The 15,449-nt window shown below is 53.8% G+C and overlaps 1 protein-coding gene across 1 annotated transcript; it reads right to left on the bottom strand.

Annotated features, from left to right (window-relative positions):
- Nucleotides 1-4,242: 4,242 nt before the first annotated feature.
- Nucleotides 4,243-15,415, bottom strand: TAT (tyrosine aminotransferase). The gene is made up of 11 exons (XM_077831178.1): nt 15,199-15,415; nt 14,879-14,983; nt 13,815-13,882; nt 13,217-13,375; nt 12,568-12,706; nt 11,841-11,893; nt 11,105-11,257; nt 9,436-9,564; nt 8,742-8,825; nt 5,204-5,302; nt 4,243-4,386 (listed from the first exon to the last, which is right to left on the bottom strand). Exons 1-11 carry the CDS (start codon nt 15,413-15,415, stop codon nt 4,243-4,245), a joined length of 1,350 nt encoding a protein of 449 aa, XP_077687304.1.
- Nucleotides 15,416-15,449: the final 34 nt, after the last annotated feature.

Raw genomic sequence — 15,449 nt, 5'->3', positions numbered from 1 at the left:
GTACGAGGATGGGGTGTAGGTTGATGGTGTGTGTGGAGGGGGTGGGCTGTGTACGAGGGCGGGGTGGAGGTTGATGGTATGTGTATGGAGGGCGGCGGGCTGTGTACAAGGGTGGGGTGGAGGTAGATGGTATGTGTGTGGAGGGGGGTGGGCTGTGTACGAGGGCGGGGTGGAGGTAGATGGTATGTGTGTGGAGGGGCGTGGGCTGTGTACTAGGGCGGGGTGGAGGTTGATGGTGTGTGTGTGGAGGGGGGTGGGCTGTGTACGAGGGTGGGGTGGAGGTCGATGGTGTGTGTGTGGAGGGGGTGGGCTGTGTAGAAGGGCGGGGTGGAGGTAGATGGTGTGTGTGGAGGGGGGTGGGCTGTGTACGAGGGCGGGGTGGGGCTCAGTGGTGTGTGTGGAGGGGTGTAGGCTGTGTACGAGGATGGGGTGTAGGTTGATGGTGTGTGGGGAGGGGGTGGGCTGTGTACAAGGGCGGGGTGGGGCTCAGTGGTGTGTGTGGAGAGGGGTGGGCTGTGTACGAGGATGGGGTGTAGGTTGATGGTGTGTGTGGAGGGGGTGGGCTGTGTACGAGGTCGGGGTGGAGGTACATGGTATGTGTGTGGAGGGGGGTGGGCTGTGTACGAGGGCGGGGTGGAGGTTGATGGTGTGTGTGTGGAGGACAGTGGGCTGTGTACGAGGGTGGGGTGGAGGTTGATGGTGTGTGTGTGGAGAGGGGTGGGCTGTGTAGAAGGGCGGGGTGGAGGTAGATGGTGTGTGTGGAGGGGGGTGGGCTGTGTACGAGGGTGGGGTGGAGCTCAGTGGTGTGTGTGGAGGGGGGTGGGCTGTGTACGAGGGTGGGGTGGAGGTAGATGGTATGTGTGTGGAGGGGGATGGGCTGTGTACGAGGGCGGGGTGGAGCTCAGTGGTCTGTGTGGAGGGGGGTGGGCTGCGTACGAGGGCGGGGTGGAGGTAGATGGTGTGTGTGGAGGGGGATGGGCTGTGTACGAGGGCGGGGTGGAGGTAGATGGTGTGTGTGGAGGGGGGTGGGCTGCGTACGAGGGCGGGGTGGAGCTCAGTGGTGTGTGTGGAGGGGGTTGGGCTGTGTACGAGGGCGGGGTGGAGGTAGATGGTGTATGTGGAGGGGGGTGGGCTGTGTACGAGGGCGGGGTGGAGGTAGATGGTGTATGTGGAGGGGGGTGGGCTGTGTACGAGGGCGGGGTGGAGGTAGATGGTGTATGTGGAGGGGGGTGGGCTGTGTACGAGGGTGGGGTGGAGGTAGATGGTGTGTGTGGAAGGGGGTGGGCTGTGTAGAAGGGCGGGGTGGAGGTAGATGGTGTGTGTGGAGGGGGATGGGCTGTGTACGAGGGTGGGGTGGAGGTAGATGGTGTATGTGGAGGGGGGTGGGTTGTGAACGAGGGTGGGGTGGAGCTCAGTGGTGTGTGTGGAGGGGGTTGGGCTGTGTACGAGGGCGGGGTGGAGGTAGATGGTATGTGTGGAGCGGGGTGGGCTGTGTACGAGGGCGGGGTGGAGGTAGATGGTGTATGTGGAGGGGGGTGGGCTGTGTACGAGGGTGGGGTGGAGGTAGATGGTGTATGTGGAGGGGGGTGGGCTGTGTACGAGGGTGGGGTGGAGGTAGATGGTGTATGTGGAGGGGGGTGGGCTGTGTACGAGGGTGGGGTGGAGGTAGATGGTGTATGTGGAGGGGGGTGGGCTGTGTACGAGGGCGGGGTGGAGCTCAGTGGTGTGTGTGGAGGGCGGTGGCCTGTGTACGAGGGCGGGGTGGAAGCAGATGGTGTATGTGGAGGGGGGTGGGCTGTGTACGAGGGCGGGGTGGAGGTTGATGGTGTGTGTGTGGAGAGGGGTGGGCTGTGTACGAGGGCGGGGTGGAGGTAGATGGTGTGTGTGGAGCGGGGTGGGCTGTGTACGAGGGCAGGGTGGAGGTAGATGGTGTGTGTGGAGGGGGGTGGGCTGTGTACGAGGGCGGGGTGGAGGTAGATGGTGTATGTGGAGGGGGGTGGGCTGTGTACGAGGGTGGGGTGGAGCTCAGTGGTGTGTGTGGAGGGGGGTGGCCTGTGTACGAGGGCGGGGTGGAGGTAGATGGTGTGTGTGGAGCGGGGTGGGCTGTGTACGAGGGCGGGGTGGAGGTAGATGGTGTATGTGGAGGGGGGTGGGCTGTGTACGAGGGTGGGGTGGAGCTCAGTGGTGTGTGTGGAGGGGGGTGGGCTGTGTACGAGGGCAGGGCGGAGCTCAGTGGTGTGTGTGGAGGGGGGTGGGCTGTGTACGAGGGTGGGGTGGAGCTCAGTGGTGTGTGTGGAGGGGGGTGGGCTGTGTACGAGGGCGGGGTGGTGGTTGATGGTGTGTGTGTGGAGGGGGTGGGCTGTGTAGAAGGGCGGGGTGGAGGCTGATGGTGTGTATGGAGGGCGGTGGGCTGTGTACAAGGGACGGGTGGAGGTTGATGGTGTGCGTGTGGAGAGGGGTGGGCTGTGTAGAAGGGCGGGGTGGAGGTAGATGGTGTATGTGGAGGGGGGTGGGCTGTGTACGAGGGTGGGGTGGAGCTCAGTGGTGTGTGTGGAGGGTGGTGGGCTGTGTACAAGGGCGCGGTGGAGCTCAGTGGTGTGTGTGGAGGGGGGTGGGCTGTGTACGAGGGCGGGGTAGAGGTTGATGGTGTGTGTGTGGAGGGGGTGGGCTGTGTAGAAGGGCAGGGTGGAGGTTGATGGTGTGTATGGAGGGCGGTGGGCTGTGTACAAGGGCCGGGTGGAGGTTGATGGTGTGTGTGTGGAGAGGGGTGGGCTGTGTAGAAGGGCGGGGTGGAGGTTGATGGTGTGTGTGGAGGGCGGTGTGCTGTGTACGAGGGCAGAGCGGAGCTCAGTGGTGTGTGTGGAGGGCGGTGGGCCGTGTACGAGGGTGGGGTGGAGGTTGATGGTGTGTGTGTGGAGGGGGTGGGCTGTGTATGAGGGTGGTGTGTAGGTCGATGGTGTGTGTGGAGGGAGGTGGGCTGTGTACGAGGGCGGGGTGGAGATTGATGGTGTGTGTGGAGGGCGGTGGGCTGTGTACGAGGGCAGGGCGGAGCTCAGTGGTGTGTGTGGAGGGCGGTGGGCTGTGTACAAGGGCCGGGTGGAGGTCAGTGGGGTGTGTGGAGGGTGGTGCAGAGGGCAGCACTGAGGTCAGTTGTGGCCATGAGTGGAGCGGGAGGGATGTTCATTTCTGTGAAGGGCAGATTCTGGGGTGCCTGGGGCTGGCTCTAGCATGTGTCTGTGTCTTTAGGGGTTTGGTAGGTGAAGTTTTAGGGCTGAAAACCTGATGATGTTCAGTGTAGTCATCAGCACATCTTCCAAGGGAAAATGCTTCGGCAGAGAGGTGCTGGGGGGTTCAGTAGTTTTGTCTGGTATCAAAGTGAAATGTATGAAGATCACGGTCCTGTCTGGTCTCTGTTCCAGCCTCAGGCTGGTGTGGAACAGCCAACAAAAAGTGTCGATGGAAGAGGAACCGTGCCTCCAGATGTCCAGGGCAGATACAGAAGCAGCCCCAGCAGGGCGGGTCACAGCACAAGGCCAGGCACATCCGAACATTTATTAATAAAATAGTTACAATAATTTATGCCCTTTGCAACACCAAGGGCTGAGTACACAGAGCTCCTGCTCCTTAGAGAACATAAAGGGGAGACATCAGGAACAGTCATTGACATTCTGTGGTACAGACAAACAAGGGTCCATCATGCCACATGTACACCAGACCGTCCAGTACTGCTCCAGCCAAAGAGAGGCTGAGAACTCTGCTCCGACACATGCATGGCTCTGTCAGTGGAAGAGTCCAGCTCAGCATCCCGTGTAACTGCTAGTGAAGGGAATTAGAAGTTGTCATCTTGCATTCAGTGTGGGATCTCCCAGCTACTGCCCTGCAATAACAGAGACCCTCAAACTGAACAGCTAAGTGACAGTTCCCACATACTACAACTGCCTGCCTGAGTGGAAGCCGCAGGCCCTGTATGAAGGATGTTGCGGTTCACTGACACAGACCAGAGCATGGGCTCCTGGTGGGTAGTGGGACACTGGGTGCCTGAGGGTTTGTGAATGGGGTAGAATGATGGCTGCTGGATCCCATGAGCCCAGGGAACATGCAGAATCTCTGCAGGATTGTAGTCTGCTCCAGTTGCATTAGGTGCAATGGGATGTAGGTGCTGACCTGAGGGCAGCCCTGCCCTGCCCACTGCTGCTCATTTACGGGGTGGCTGAGCGGAGGCAGAGTAGAGAGCACTCCTGGCTACTTGTCACATTCCAGGTCCTGGGCCCCCTCGTTGTCCTGGTAGTGCCTTTCACAGAACTCCTGGATGCGACTGCAGGCCTCCACCATCATCTCCTCGGGCACCGTTAGCACCACCCGGAAGAAATTGGGGTACTCAAAGCACTGAAATGAACCATGGGAAAAGGCTGGTTAGTTGGGCAGGGGTGAAACTGGGATCTCAGACCCCTGCCCTGCCAGGTCCCCGGCTGTGTCCTACGAGCAAGCACAACCCACAGGGATAGGCCTAGCCAGATGGAAGGAGCATAGCACTGTGGCCAGGAGCTGTGGGATCTAATCCTGGCCCATCAGCATCTCCATCTGTAAAATGCCTTTCACAGCGCAAACCTCCTGTGGCTGCTGCATCAGCAAGGAATGGTGAGACCCTCAGGGGAAGGGGCTGTAAGCAAAGAGCTGGTGGGGTTGAGCTTGATAGCCCCCGGGCAGGACCCAGAGAACAGGCTGGAGGGAGCCGAGGACCGTCAAGGCTCAGTGAGCGGCTAAGGAACTGGGTGGGTGACTGCGGGCAATGGGAGCGGGAAGGGGAGACGTGCAGCAAGGCTCCAGCCTTGTCCCTGCACCATGAATGGGGCCGCAGGGGGTTTGCACAGGGCATTGAACTGAGCTAGTGCGAACTCTGCAGGGAGCTGCTCTTGTGCGAAGCAGAGAGGACACAGGGCTCAGGAACACACGGGATGCACAGCAGAGGAGCAGACTCTGCAGTCTGAGAGACAGGATAGCGGCTACCTGGGGCCGGGCTAGGGCAACGAGTGACCATTGCAGCACTGCCCAGGGCTTCTGGCAGACCACATGACACCCACCCCCCTTCCCCCAATGCCCTATGCTCAGAACTCCCAGTCCCCCACTGGGTGCCCCAGGCTCAGAGCTCAGAGCACTCCCCCAGACTCTCTACACGTGTGGCTGCTCTGAGGGGAACACTGACCGAGGCTGGCAGGCAGAAGACTGACTGCTCTAAGATCAGCTGTTCGGTGAACTCCACGTCATTCTCAAACTTGGGGAAATGCTCCATTTCAATTCCAACCTGCAGCGCAGAAATTTAGGGATGTCAGAGGCCAAGGCTGGATAGGATTGCACCAGAGCATCCCTCCTCCCCACCCCTCTGCAGCCCCATGCCCTCCACATCCCTCCTTCCCCCTGCCCCGAAGCCTATAGAGCCCCATGCGCCCCACATCCCTCCTCCCTGCCCCTATGCAGCCCCGTGCCTCCTGCATCCATCCTTCCCCTGCAGCCTATACAGTCCCATGCCCCCGTCCTCCCCCCGCAGCCCTATACAGCTCCATGCCCCTGGTATCCCTCCTCCTTCCTGCAGCCCATACAGCCCCGTGTCCCCCACATCCCTCCACCCCCTTCGGCAGCATATACAGCCCCATGTCCCCTGCATCCCTCTGCCCCCTCCCCCTGCTGGCCCTATACAGCCCCATGCCATGTGTGTGAAACTGAAGGCTGTATTTGTGCTTGCAGTGTGCCTCACCCCCTCCCCACCCCATCCTCTAGAATCACTAGGCTAGCAGTGGCCTCACAAACAGGGTCTGCCACACTACATTAACCTCAAACTCTGAAGCAGGAAACCTCAGTCCTAGCTGAAGGCAGCTGCAAACACATTGTCATTCCCCATTATTGTTACTGACAAGGTGGGAGGGCCTGTCAAGGAAGGAGAGGGAGTACAGCGGGGAGGGTGACTCCATTAAAGAAACCATAACCTGTTTTAGAGTTACTGATAGCTCAGAAGCACCAGCTCTTCAATGCACATGGTTCAATGTGCTGTTAATTTCCAGGAGGGGGCAGTGATGGGGATCTGTTACAGACCAGAGAACTGGTTGAGTAACTTCTTAAGCACTTGTCTGTAATATGTGGAAAGAAAAATGGTTGTGATGGGGGACTTCAGTTGAGAAGACATGCTAGAGGTCCCATGCAGCAAGAAGTAAAACTCCATTAGAGTTTGCAAAACATTTTGATGCTGATTTTCTAACACAAAGGGACTGCAGCCAGCAGGAGGTAACTCTATTCTGGACCTCATTGTGATGGATAATGATGGACTGTTCACTGAACTGGAAGTTGGTTGTTACCTAGGGACCAGCAATCATGACCTGATTACATTCATTATGGGCGAAGAGAGGAAGGTTCTGACCAATAATATGTATATATATATGTGTGTATGTATATATTTGGTGCTTCAAAGGGGCTAATTTCCCAAAGCTGACAGAAATTATGAGTGAAATTTACACAGAAAAATGTGAATGAAAATTCTCAGTTGTTTAAGAAGAGTTTACTAGATGTCAAAACGCCATGAATTCACGATCAACAAAGAGGAAAACTTTGGCCAAAAGCCAGTGGCAGAATAAAGTCAGCAATCAGAAATAAAAAGACAATATATTACAAATGGAAAAAGGTTAAAATAGTTAGCAATTGATATAAATTAGAAGTGATGAAGTACAGAAAATTGATAAGGGAAGCTAAAGACATCAAGGGACATTCATGGCTGGCATGCCTAAGGAGAATAAGGAGGATTTTTTTATGAACAAAAGAAATTCTAACAATGGTATAAGTCCATTATTAGAGGGAGATGATAACATTGTTAATAATGATGTAGAAAAGGCAAGGGTATTTAATAGATTATTTGTTCTATATTTGGAAATGAGAATGATGAGGTACTCATATTACATGAGGAGGATGAGCTACTTTCCAGTCTACTAGTAACAAAAGAGGATGATAAACAGCATCTACTAGAGATAAAACATTTTAAGAACAGCAGACCTGGACAACTTGTAGCTAAGAGCCCTAAAAGAGCTGGCTGATCAGATCTTTGGCCTGCTGGTTCATTTTTAATAAACCATGCAGTTCTAGGGACATTCCAGAAGACCGGAAGAGTGTTCACGTTGTGTCAGTTTTCAAAAAGGGCAAGTGGGATGACTCAGGCAACTATAGACATCCCACTCAGAATAACGGTAAAGATGATTCAGCTGACAAAGAATTAAAGAACAGGGATATAACTAATGCCAGCCAATGTGGTGTTTACAGAAAATACATCTTGTCAAGCAAACTGGATTTCATTATTTTATGAGATTAAAAGTTTGGTTGAAAAAGTAACTGTGTACTTAGATTTTTGTTAAGTCTTTGATTTAGTACCACATGACACTCTGATAAAAAAATTAGCAATATCTATAAAGAATAAGCACATGATAAATGGATTAAGAACTGTCTAACTGACAGAGCTCAAAAAATAGTTGTCACTGGGGAACAGTCACTGAGTGTGGATATTGCTAGTGGGGTTCTGCAAGGATCAGTACTAGGCCTGATGCTATTCAACATTTTCGTCAATGATCTGGCAGTAAATATAAAGATGACACAAAAGATTAGTGGAGTGGTAAATAATGCTGAGGACAGGGAAGTCATGCAGAGTGATCTGGATTGCTTGGTAAACTGGGCCCGTTTAATCAAAATAAGTTTTAATAAAGTCAAATATAAAGAATGCCTAGGAACACAGAACACACACCATGCCTGCAGAATGGGGGACCACATTCTGGAAAGCAATAACTGTACAGGATTTAGAGGTCATAGTGGACAAACAACTCAGCATGAGCTCCCAGTGAGATGCTATGGCAAAAAGGGCCAATGCACTCCTTGGGTGTATAAATTAGTGAACAGAAGGGTGATTTTATCTCTGTATGCGGCATTGATGAGACTGATGCTAGAATACCGTGAAGGAGTTCTCGTGCCCAACTTTTAAAAAGGATACTGAAAAACTGGAGAGGGTGCAGACAAGAGCCAGAAAAATGTTTCAAGGGCTGGAGAAAATGCTTTACAGTGAGAGACATAACGAGCTCAGTCTGTTGGTAGCTTCTCATAAAGAAGATTGAGATATGACTTGTTTACAGTACATCAGTATCTTCACAGGGAGAAAATAACAGGTACTAAAGGGCTCTTGAATCTTCTCACAGACAAAGGAATAATGAGAACCAGCGGCTGAAAGTTAAAGGCACAATGTTTTTTAACTGTGAGGGCGATTAACCATTGGACCAAACAGCCAAGGGAAGTAGTGATCCTCCATCTCTTGATGTCTTCAACTCCAGACCAGTGCCTTTTTGGACAATTTGCTTTAGCCAGACACAAGCTACTGGGCTCACCAGAGGGGTAGCTGGGTGGAATTCTCTGGGCTGTGCTACACAGGAGGTCAGACTAAATGACATAGTGGTCTCCCCTGGCCTTAAACTCTACGACTCTCTGAAGAATGGGGCCCCACTGTGCCGAGCGCTGCCCAGACACAGTAAGAAACAGGCCCTGCCCCAGCTGAGATCAGGGCCCCACTGTGCCGGGCACTGCCCAGATACACTAAGAATCAGGCCCTTCCCTGAACAACTCACATTTTAAGCAGACAAGGCAGACACTTGGCAGGGCAACAGGATCCAGCATGCACTGAGCAAAGCAAAGCTCTGAAAATGGCACATTAGCGCCTCACTTACCATGAGGTACATGGCCCCTGAGGGCTGGATGGGCTGGAGTCCAGAGATGGCAGACAGGGCAGCATAGCAAAGGTCAGCATTGGACTGAAAGGCAGAGAGGAGAGAGTTCAGGACTCGGGACATTCCAGGAAGCAGCTCAGCAAATTGGAGACAAATTCTTGGCCAGAACCCAAGACAGGCCCCCCACTGCAAATAAAGGGGCATCTAATGCAAACAGGACAGATGTTAACGGCCTTGAGTGCAGTCGAGGTGACTGAGCTGACCTCAGCAAATCAGTGTAGACACCCCTCCCCCAGCCCTGGCATTTCTTCCTATAGCACTCCTGGCTGGCAGCGCTGTGACTGGATTGTCAAGAGCTCCCCACAGCTGGTACTCCTGCCCCCTCCTGGCAGCGCCCCCTGCTAGAATTGGTCAGGACAGTCGTAGACAGGAGCTCCCTGCATCCCGGTGCTCCTGACCCCCTCCTGGCAGCGCCCCCTGCTAGGATATGCCAGGACTGCAGTAGCCAGGAGCTCCCCCCATAGCTGGCGCTCCTGCCCCGCTCTCTCCAGCCCACCCTGCTGGGAGAGAGTGGACATGGGAAGATGAGGTCCCTAGCAAGACACCACTGTGATGATTCATAGTCCTGTTTGACCTGCTGAGGAATGCTGCTGGTCCGCTCTCACTCTAAATACCTCTCTCTAGGGGGACATACCTTGAGGAAGCTGAGGGTGTTGTGGTAAAACTCTGGGGGTGTTCGGTGGATGATGTGTTCCAGTGCCCCCTGGACAATTGTGCAGGGTCCCAGGATCCTTTGACTCAACCTTACAAGGCCATCCCTGATCTGAAACACAGGTGACACTCTGACCTCAAAGATCGCACACTCATGCAGGAAAGGAAAATGCTCCCACCCTGACGCCAGCATTTCTAGCTATTCATAAGATCAAACACGGCCACAATTGGACAAGGGGTGTTTTTCAAACTTTGCAAAGCATTCTGGAGCCAGTCCCATTATCTGGGGTCTGTATCACAGGTGTCTGCAGACTATCTATGAAGGCCCCAGTGTCACTAGCTGTGTTTGAGGGCCAGAGCTGGTCCACGATCCTTAGCTAGGATCCAGCCCTTTCATACCACGCTTATGGTACAAAGGGGCCAGGAAGCAGCCAGAGCTCACTAGCTGGAGTTTCCTGTTACCAGAGGGCATCTGATATGTTAGAGTAGCTCCTAGGCTTTTCTGAAGTAGTTTGGGGCTGAGGCTAGTACACGACCAACCCCAGCATCTCAGACTCCTTTGTGCCTGAGAATCCACTGTCATTGACCATTGATTTGACTAAACTGTGCACACAAGCATCAGGGCTTCCCAGCCAAACACACCAATACCAAAGGGCTGGGACTTGCCTGGAGCAAACCCATGCCAGAGCCTTTGCAAACCAGTCTCTGTTGTGACACAGTCTTTGGTTCACTCTGCTCATTTCCATTCCGTTTAATCACCATTGGATACTGCATCATGGCCAGCCAGGGACAGGTGATATCAACATTGCCCTCTTCCTCTGCTGTCTATTGTGAGCTCTCGGGTGCCCCAGATTTGTAAAAAGCTCCCAGCTCTACGGGGTATCACCGGGCCACAAATCAGTGAATGATAACTAAAGAGCCAAAGCTCAGGCTGCACCACCACCTGCTATCTTGTTCAACCGATAAGGAGAAACCACATTAGAGCATACAGGGACCACAAGGGGACAGCACGACTTTGTGTTATTGCTGTAGGGGAAACAGGGCTTCCCTGATAGAGAGGAACGCAAAACCCTTTGCCTCCAAAGTGGCATGCAAGAGAAGCAGACATGCCAAACCCGTGAAAAAAATCACAGAAATTAGGCTTGCTTTTGGCTTAATTGGCTTGTAGCTTGTTGCTTCTTTTTTTTGATCAGCTCCCAGCAAGCAGGGGCAAGGGGCAAGCAGGGGCAAGGCGGGGATAGAGTCAGGGGTGCACAGCGGGGCCCACCACAGTCCCAGACTGCCCGCCAGGGGGATCTAGTCACATAGAGTGTTGGGGTTCTTAGGGATTGGCTTGTTTTGGCCTTGTTTTGAAATGGGATTAGCTTGATTTTTGGTTTACTGTGAAAGTCAGGGTGCTTATTTACCGCAAGAAAGTTGGCAACTGTGAAAAAAAGGCAGCGTGTGTGCATGAAGTAGCAGGCAGGAACAGGAGGGCATGTGCGTGTGCGCGTGCAAGGGAGAGTGTGTGAGCAGGAGGAAGAGTGCATGCTTGTGCTGGAGCGAAAGGCAGCGGTGTGCACACACGCAGGGGAAGGAGCCTGCGGCCTGTGCATGTTTAGTGGTGGCATCTATTGCTGGCATTGAGAAGACTACCAGACAGTGTTCCTCACCTCATTCCCAAAGATGTCTCTCCGATCATTAACCAGGATCCATCCCATCCTCCAGCCTGGGACCAGCCATCGCTTGGCCAGGCCTCCACAGGACAAGATTGGCACGTTGGTACTAAGAGTTGCTATGGGCTCATACTTGCACTCTGCAAACACCTGTGAGACAGGAGGATGCATTAGCGGCCACCCTCTCCTTGCCAATTCCCTGTGAGAGACAGGGGAGCTCTGGGAAGGCAGGGGGTTGGCTCATTAACTCACTGGCAGGGATATCAAAGCAGATGAGCAATGAGCAGTGAGACTCTGGCATGAAAGAGATGGTGCAGAGAGCAGGTTTGGGGGAGCTGTAGGGATGCTTCAAGGGGGAGTTCATGTGCAGTGCAAAGAACCAGCCCTTGCACATCTGGTCCTAATTAAGGGATGACAGGGGCCCCTGGACGGGAGACACAAGCACAGCAATGCACACAAGAGCGTGAGTGCTTGCAGCTCTGAGTTTGACCCACCCAGAGGAAAGGAGAGTACCAGACACAAGACGCCCTTCCAGGGGACAGCTGGGCAGACAGGACCAGGGAGCTGCAAGTACAGTACATGGCTGTACTCAAAGGCAGCAGGACTAATGGCTATGGCTCGTCTGGGGCTAGTTACTCCTAAACTCTGCTACCAAGGGGCAAGTGTATAGTGAGAAGCCACGGACCCAGGCTCTGGGTGCAAACGGTTGTGCATGGCAGGGACAGGCACTCACCATGTCTCCATAGATTTCATCAGCTAGGATGGGGACACACTGTCTCGAGGCCACTGGGGGAGAGAAGTAAACACTGAAACTGGCTGCCTTGCTGCCCTACAGGGTGCAGACTCACCCTCATCCTACAGAGGGCAGGCATGGGCTCTCCCCTAGCCCTACACAACAGACCCCAATCCATTCACACAGTGTCTCCATATTCTTTACTTTGGACATGCAAACCAATGGACAAAGTGCTAGAGAATACATTGTTAGGAACAATCCTTCCCAGGGCTAGGCTTGCAGGGCCTATGCCTGCTCTGATCCCAGGCCTGGGACAGACGCCACTGATCCACTAATCGTAATGTTGAAGGCTTTCCCAGCAGGATTCTGAGAGGTGGATCAGGAGTGTGATCCCCATTATACTGCCAGAGAAGGGAAGAGAAGGCCACACAGTGGGTTAGGGACAGAACCTGGGACAGACCCTAGGAGCTCTCATCCTGCATCCCTTCCCTGGCCATGCTGACTCTGTGCAGGGTTGTCCCAAAGGCCCTGGGAACAGGGTAAGACACACAGTGTGGGGTGAATCCTCCAGGCCCTGGTACTGTTATTTCTGTAGCAACAACATAGCCACATAATAGGTCAGGTCCTGCCATATTGCTCACCATAATTAGATTGAAACAGATAAGCAGAGGATAGGACAAGGCAGCGAATCAAAAGCCCTGCCCTGGCTCAGTGCTCAGAGACTCACCGGCCAGGATTTTCTGGAGATGGCTTTTGCTGAATACGGAGCCGCAGGGGTTAGATGGGTTGTTCACAATGACACAGGCCGTCTTCTCATCCACCAGCGACTCCAAGTGCTTCAAGTCAATTTCCCAGGATTTCTCAGGCTAGTGAGAGGAGGAGAGGGAGAGGGTGTGTGAAGATGAAGAATAAGGCATGGAGTATGGAGTGAGGATCCGGCTGGGGGCTGGGCACCAGGCATGGGGATGAAGTGCAGCAGGGCTGGGCACAGAGTGAGGAGCTGGGCACAGGCTGAAGGACTAGCCAGGAGTCCAGGCCCAGAGTGAGGCATGAGGATCCGTCCAGGCGCAGGATGTGGAGCGTATGTGGCCAGGCGCAGGGCAAAGACCATGCAGACATAGCTGTGCTTTGCGCCTAATGAAAGGTACCGGCATTTCTTCCCCCCATGAGAAGGCACAACTTACACAGGGGCCCTGGGGAGAACAGCCACCATGGAAAGCTGAAGGCCCATGAGAAGGGCTGGGCTGATGGGCTCTGGCACCAGCTTATTTGGCTTTGGCACTTCACGCCTTCCTCCCTTTTCTTATGAGGAGGGGTAAGAGATCCCTGGGAGCTCTCTAAAGGGGGCTGTGGCATTCCACTCCTGACTGCCTTACCAAGAGGTTGTAGAATTTGACCTCAATCCCCATGGAGAGTGCAAGGGTCTTGTAGAGAGAGAAGCCAGGTCTTGGCACCAGGATGTTCTGCCCTGGATTAGCCAGCACTGCTAATGCAAGTTCGATAGCCTGGCTGCAGCCACTCGTCAGGATAACGTCCTGCAGACAGCAAACGAGAATGAGCTCTTCGAATGCAGCCAGAGGCTGCTCTCAGAAATTCCAGAGCAGTCACTGACAGCTGAACTGGGAGTAACGAATTGTCCATGGGTCTGCCAGAAGCAAGAACTTATTGGCTAAAGGGGCCTAGAAGAAGCTAAACAGAAAGCAGCAACCACTGCTGGCTTCTGGGGAGCTCAAACCCACCAGATCAGAAAGCCAGGGATGGGTGACAGGCAGGACCCAGGATTGGGGCAGAAAGCCAGACAAGATCACTTTGGATATGGAACATGTCCAGCCATCTTGCTCTCTCCTTGGATAGAGACAAGGTGTGAGAAAAGCCCAGCTGGGGCCCCACTGTGCTGCACTGTATAATTTGTTGCTAACACCACAGAGCCTATTCATTCTCCAGTGAGGACTCTTGCCAGGAAGGCTTCATTACCTGAGCTTCCAGAGGTGCTTCGGGGCAGCTATAATATGCAGCAACCACCTGCCGGCAAGACTGGTACCCTTGGGAGAGAAGGATGGAATATGGAGTGACGGTGGTTTTACCAGATTTCCCTGTTCTGTGCAGGAACCACAAGAGTCATGAGACAGAGACCACGCAGCACAAAGAGGGGTCTCCAGAACCCAGAGAGACTCCAGAGGAATAAATCCCAGGGCAGGATGGAATTTGTCTGAATTCCGAAGGAAACAAAAGACAACATCAGTGAGCCCTGACACAAGCACCTTGTTCCATCACTGAACCAGCTGCTCTCAGCACCCAGAGCAGGTGACGTCCTGGCCCCAGAGCAGACCTGGGAGGTGCAGGCTTTACAGCAGATAAGGGCCTGCTCCAATGCAAACCACCATGCCCTTGAATTAATGCCCCATGCCCAGTCCCCACAGCCCAAGTTAACTCCACTGGTAACTGGGTCTACAACCTCCATGGCCAAGCCAACATGGTGTGGAAAGTGCCGTACTTATATCAGCTAACACCAAGAACAAAACTGTGTGGAAATGCAGCAGTCTTTGCTCTGCTCCAGGGCCCTCACTCTGAGGGGATATCCTCAGCATCTATGGGGTCACAACAGGGATGGATTTGGCCTCCCATGGGTCTTGAATGATTGTTTGAAGCACTTTCCTGTGAAGAATGGGACTAAAATAGCTGGCCAAAGTGACAAAATATGGCGCAGAACGTGGATGCAATGCCCTGCCCACATTGCGCTACTGTGAGGAAACCTCTCCAGGAGGCAGAAGAGCCTTTTCCCAGAACAAGGGCCACAAAATGACCGGGACAAAAGCTCCTCCATGAGCAAATCAGGCCTCCAACCTGTTCAAATGCCCTGCTGCTCATTGGTGTGCATGGGCACACACAGGCCAGAGTAATATATGGATCGTAGTGAGTCAGTGTCAGTCAGAAAGGTGAAACACGATATCCGTCTAGATCCCCGGGCTCAGCCCTGTTCTCTTGTGCACAAGACGGGCTAGGACACTACCCTTAGAAGAGGAATCATGGGACCTTACCGACTGAAGGAGCATATCCATTGTAGTTTCCCGAGTCCAGGGCCTCCTTCACAGCCTGGGTGACCTCATCATCAGTGGGGAGGTTTCCAAATACTGTTGGGTCACCTTTTAGGGAATGACAAACAGCAAAATCTTTGTTTCTCATGTCCTTTAATGACGGAGCTGTACAGGGCACACCCTCCCCTCCTGCACGCTTCAGAAACCCCTCGGCTGCCAGCTCAGCTCAGGAGCCCTCAGTACCACACCTCTTCAACTACCACCCCCACTCTACAGCCACACAAGGCACTGCCGGCAGGAACAGCGCATTTCCCAGTACTCACCTAGAGACAAGGAGATCATAGGCTTGTTTGGGTTGGGTTCCACTTTCATGGTGTCCACGATGGCTCGGATGGGATTGAAAGTCTTCTTGGACATCTCAGAGGCCCGGACTGCCCATCTAGGCTTCCGGCCTTTCACTTTCCCCAGGGAGGGGCTGTTCCCATTTCTATGTACATGGACATCGCTATTGCCGTTCATTTGGATCAGGTAAGAGTCCATTCTGAGATCTGCCCAAGAGAAAGAGCACTCCCCA

This window comes from Eretmochelys imbricata, chromosome 12 (assembly GCF_965152235.1).
Source record: "Eretmochelys imbricata isolate rEreImb1 chromosome 12, rEreImb1.hap1, whole genome shotgun sequence".
In the NCBI taxonomy this organism is placed as follows: Eukaryota; Metazoa; Chordata; order Testudines; family Cheloniidae; genus Eretmochelys; species Eretmochelys imbricata.
Note: the sequence above shows the minus strand (reverse complement) of the source record. Positions and strands in the feature narration are given on the sequence as shown.

What these genes read in the sequence shown, in the direction of transcription:
- TAT (XM_077831178.1), bottom strand. Translation starts at nt 15,415, where the DNA reads ATGGACTCTTACCTGATCCAAATGAACGGCAATAGCGATGTCCATGTA. An exon ending in TGGATATGCTCCTTCAGTCG is followed by an intron (nt 13,883 to 14,878) that starts GTAAGGTCCCAT and finishes TTCTCTCCCAAG; the next exon opens with GGTACCAGTCTTGCCGGCAG. An exon ending in GAGACATCTTTGGGAATGAG is followed by an intron (nt 9,565 to 11,104) that starts GTGAGGAACACT and finishes CCTGTGTTTCAG; the next exon opens with ATCAGGGATGGCCTTGTAAG.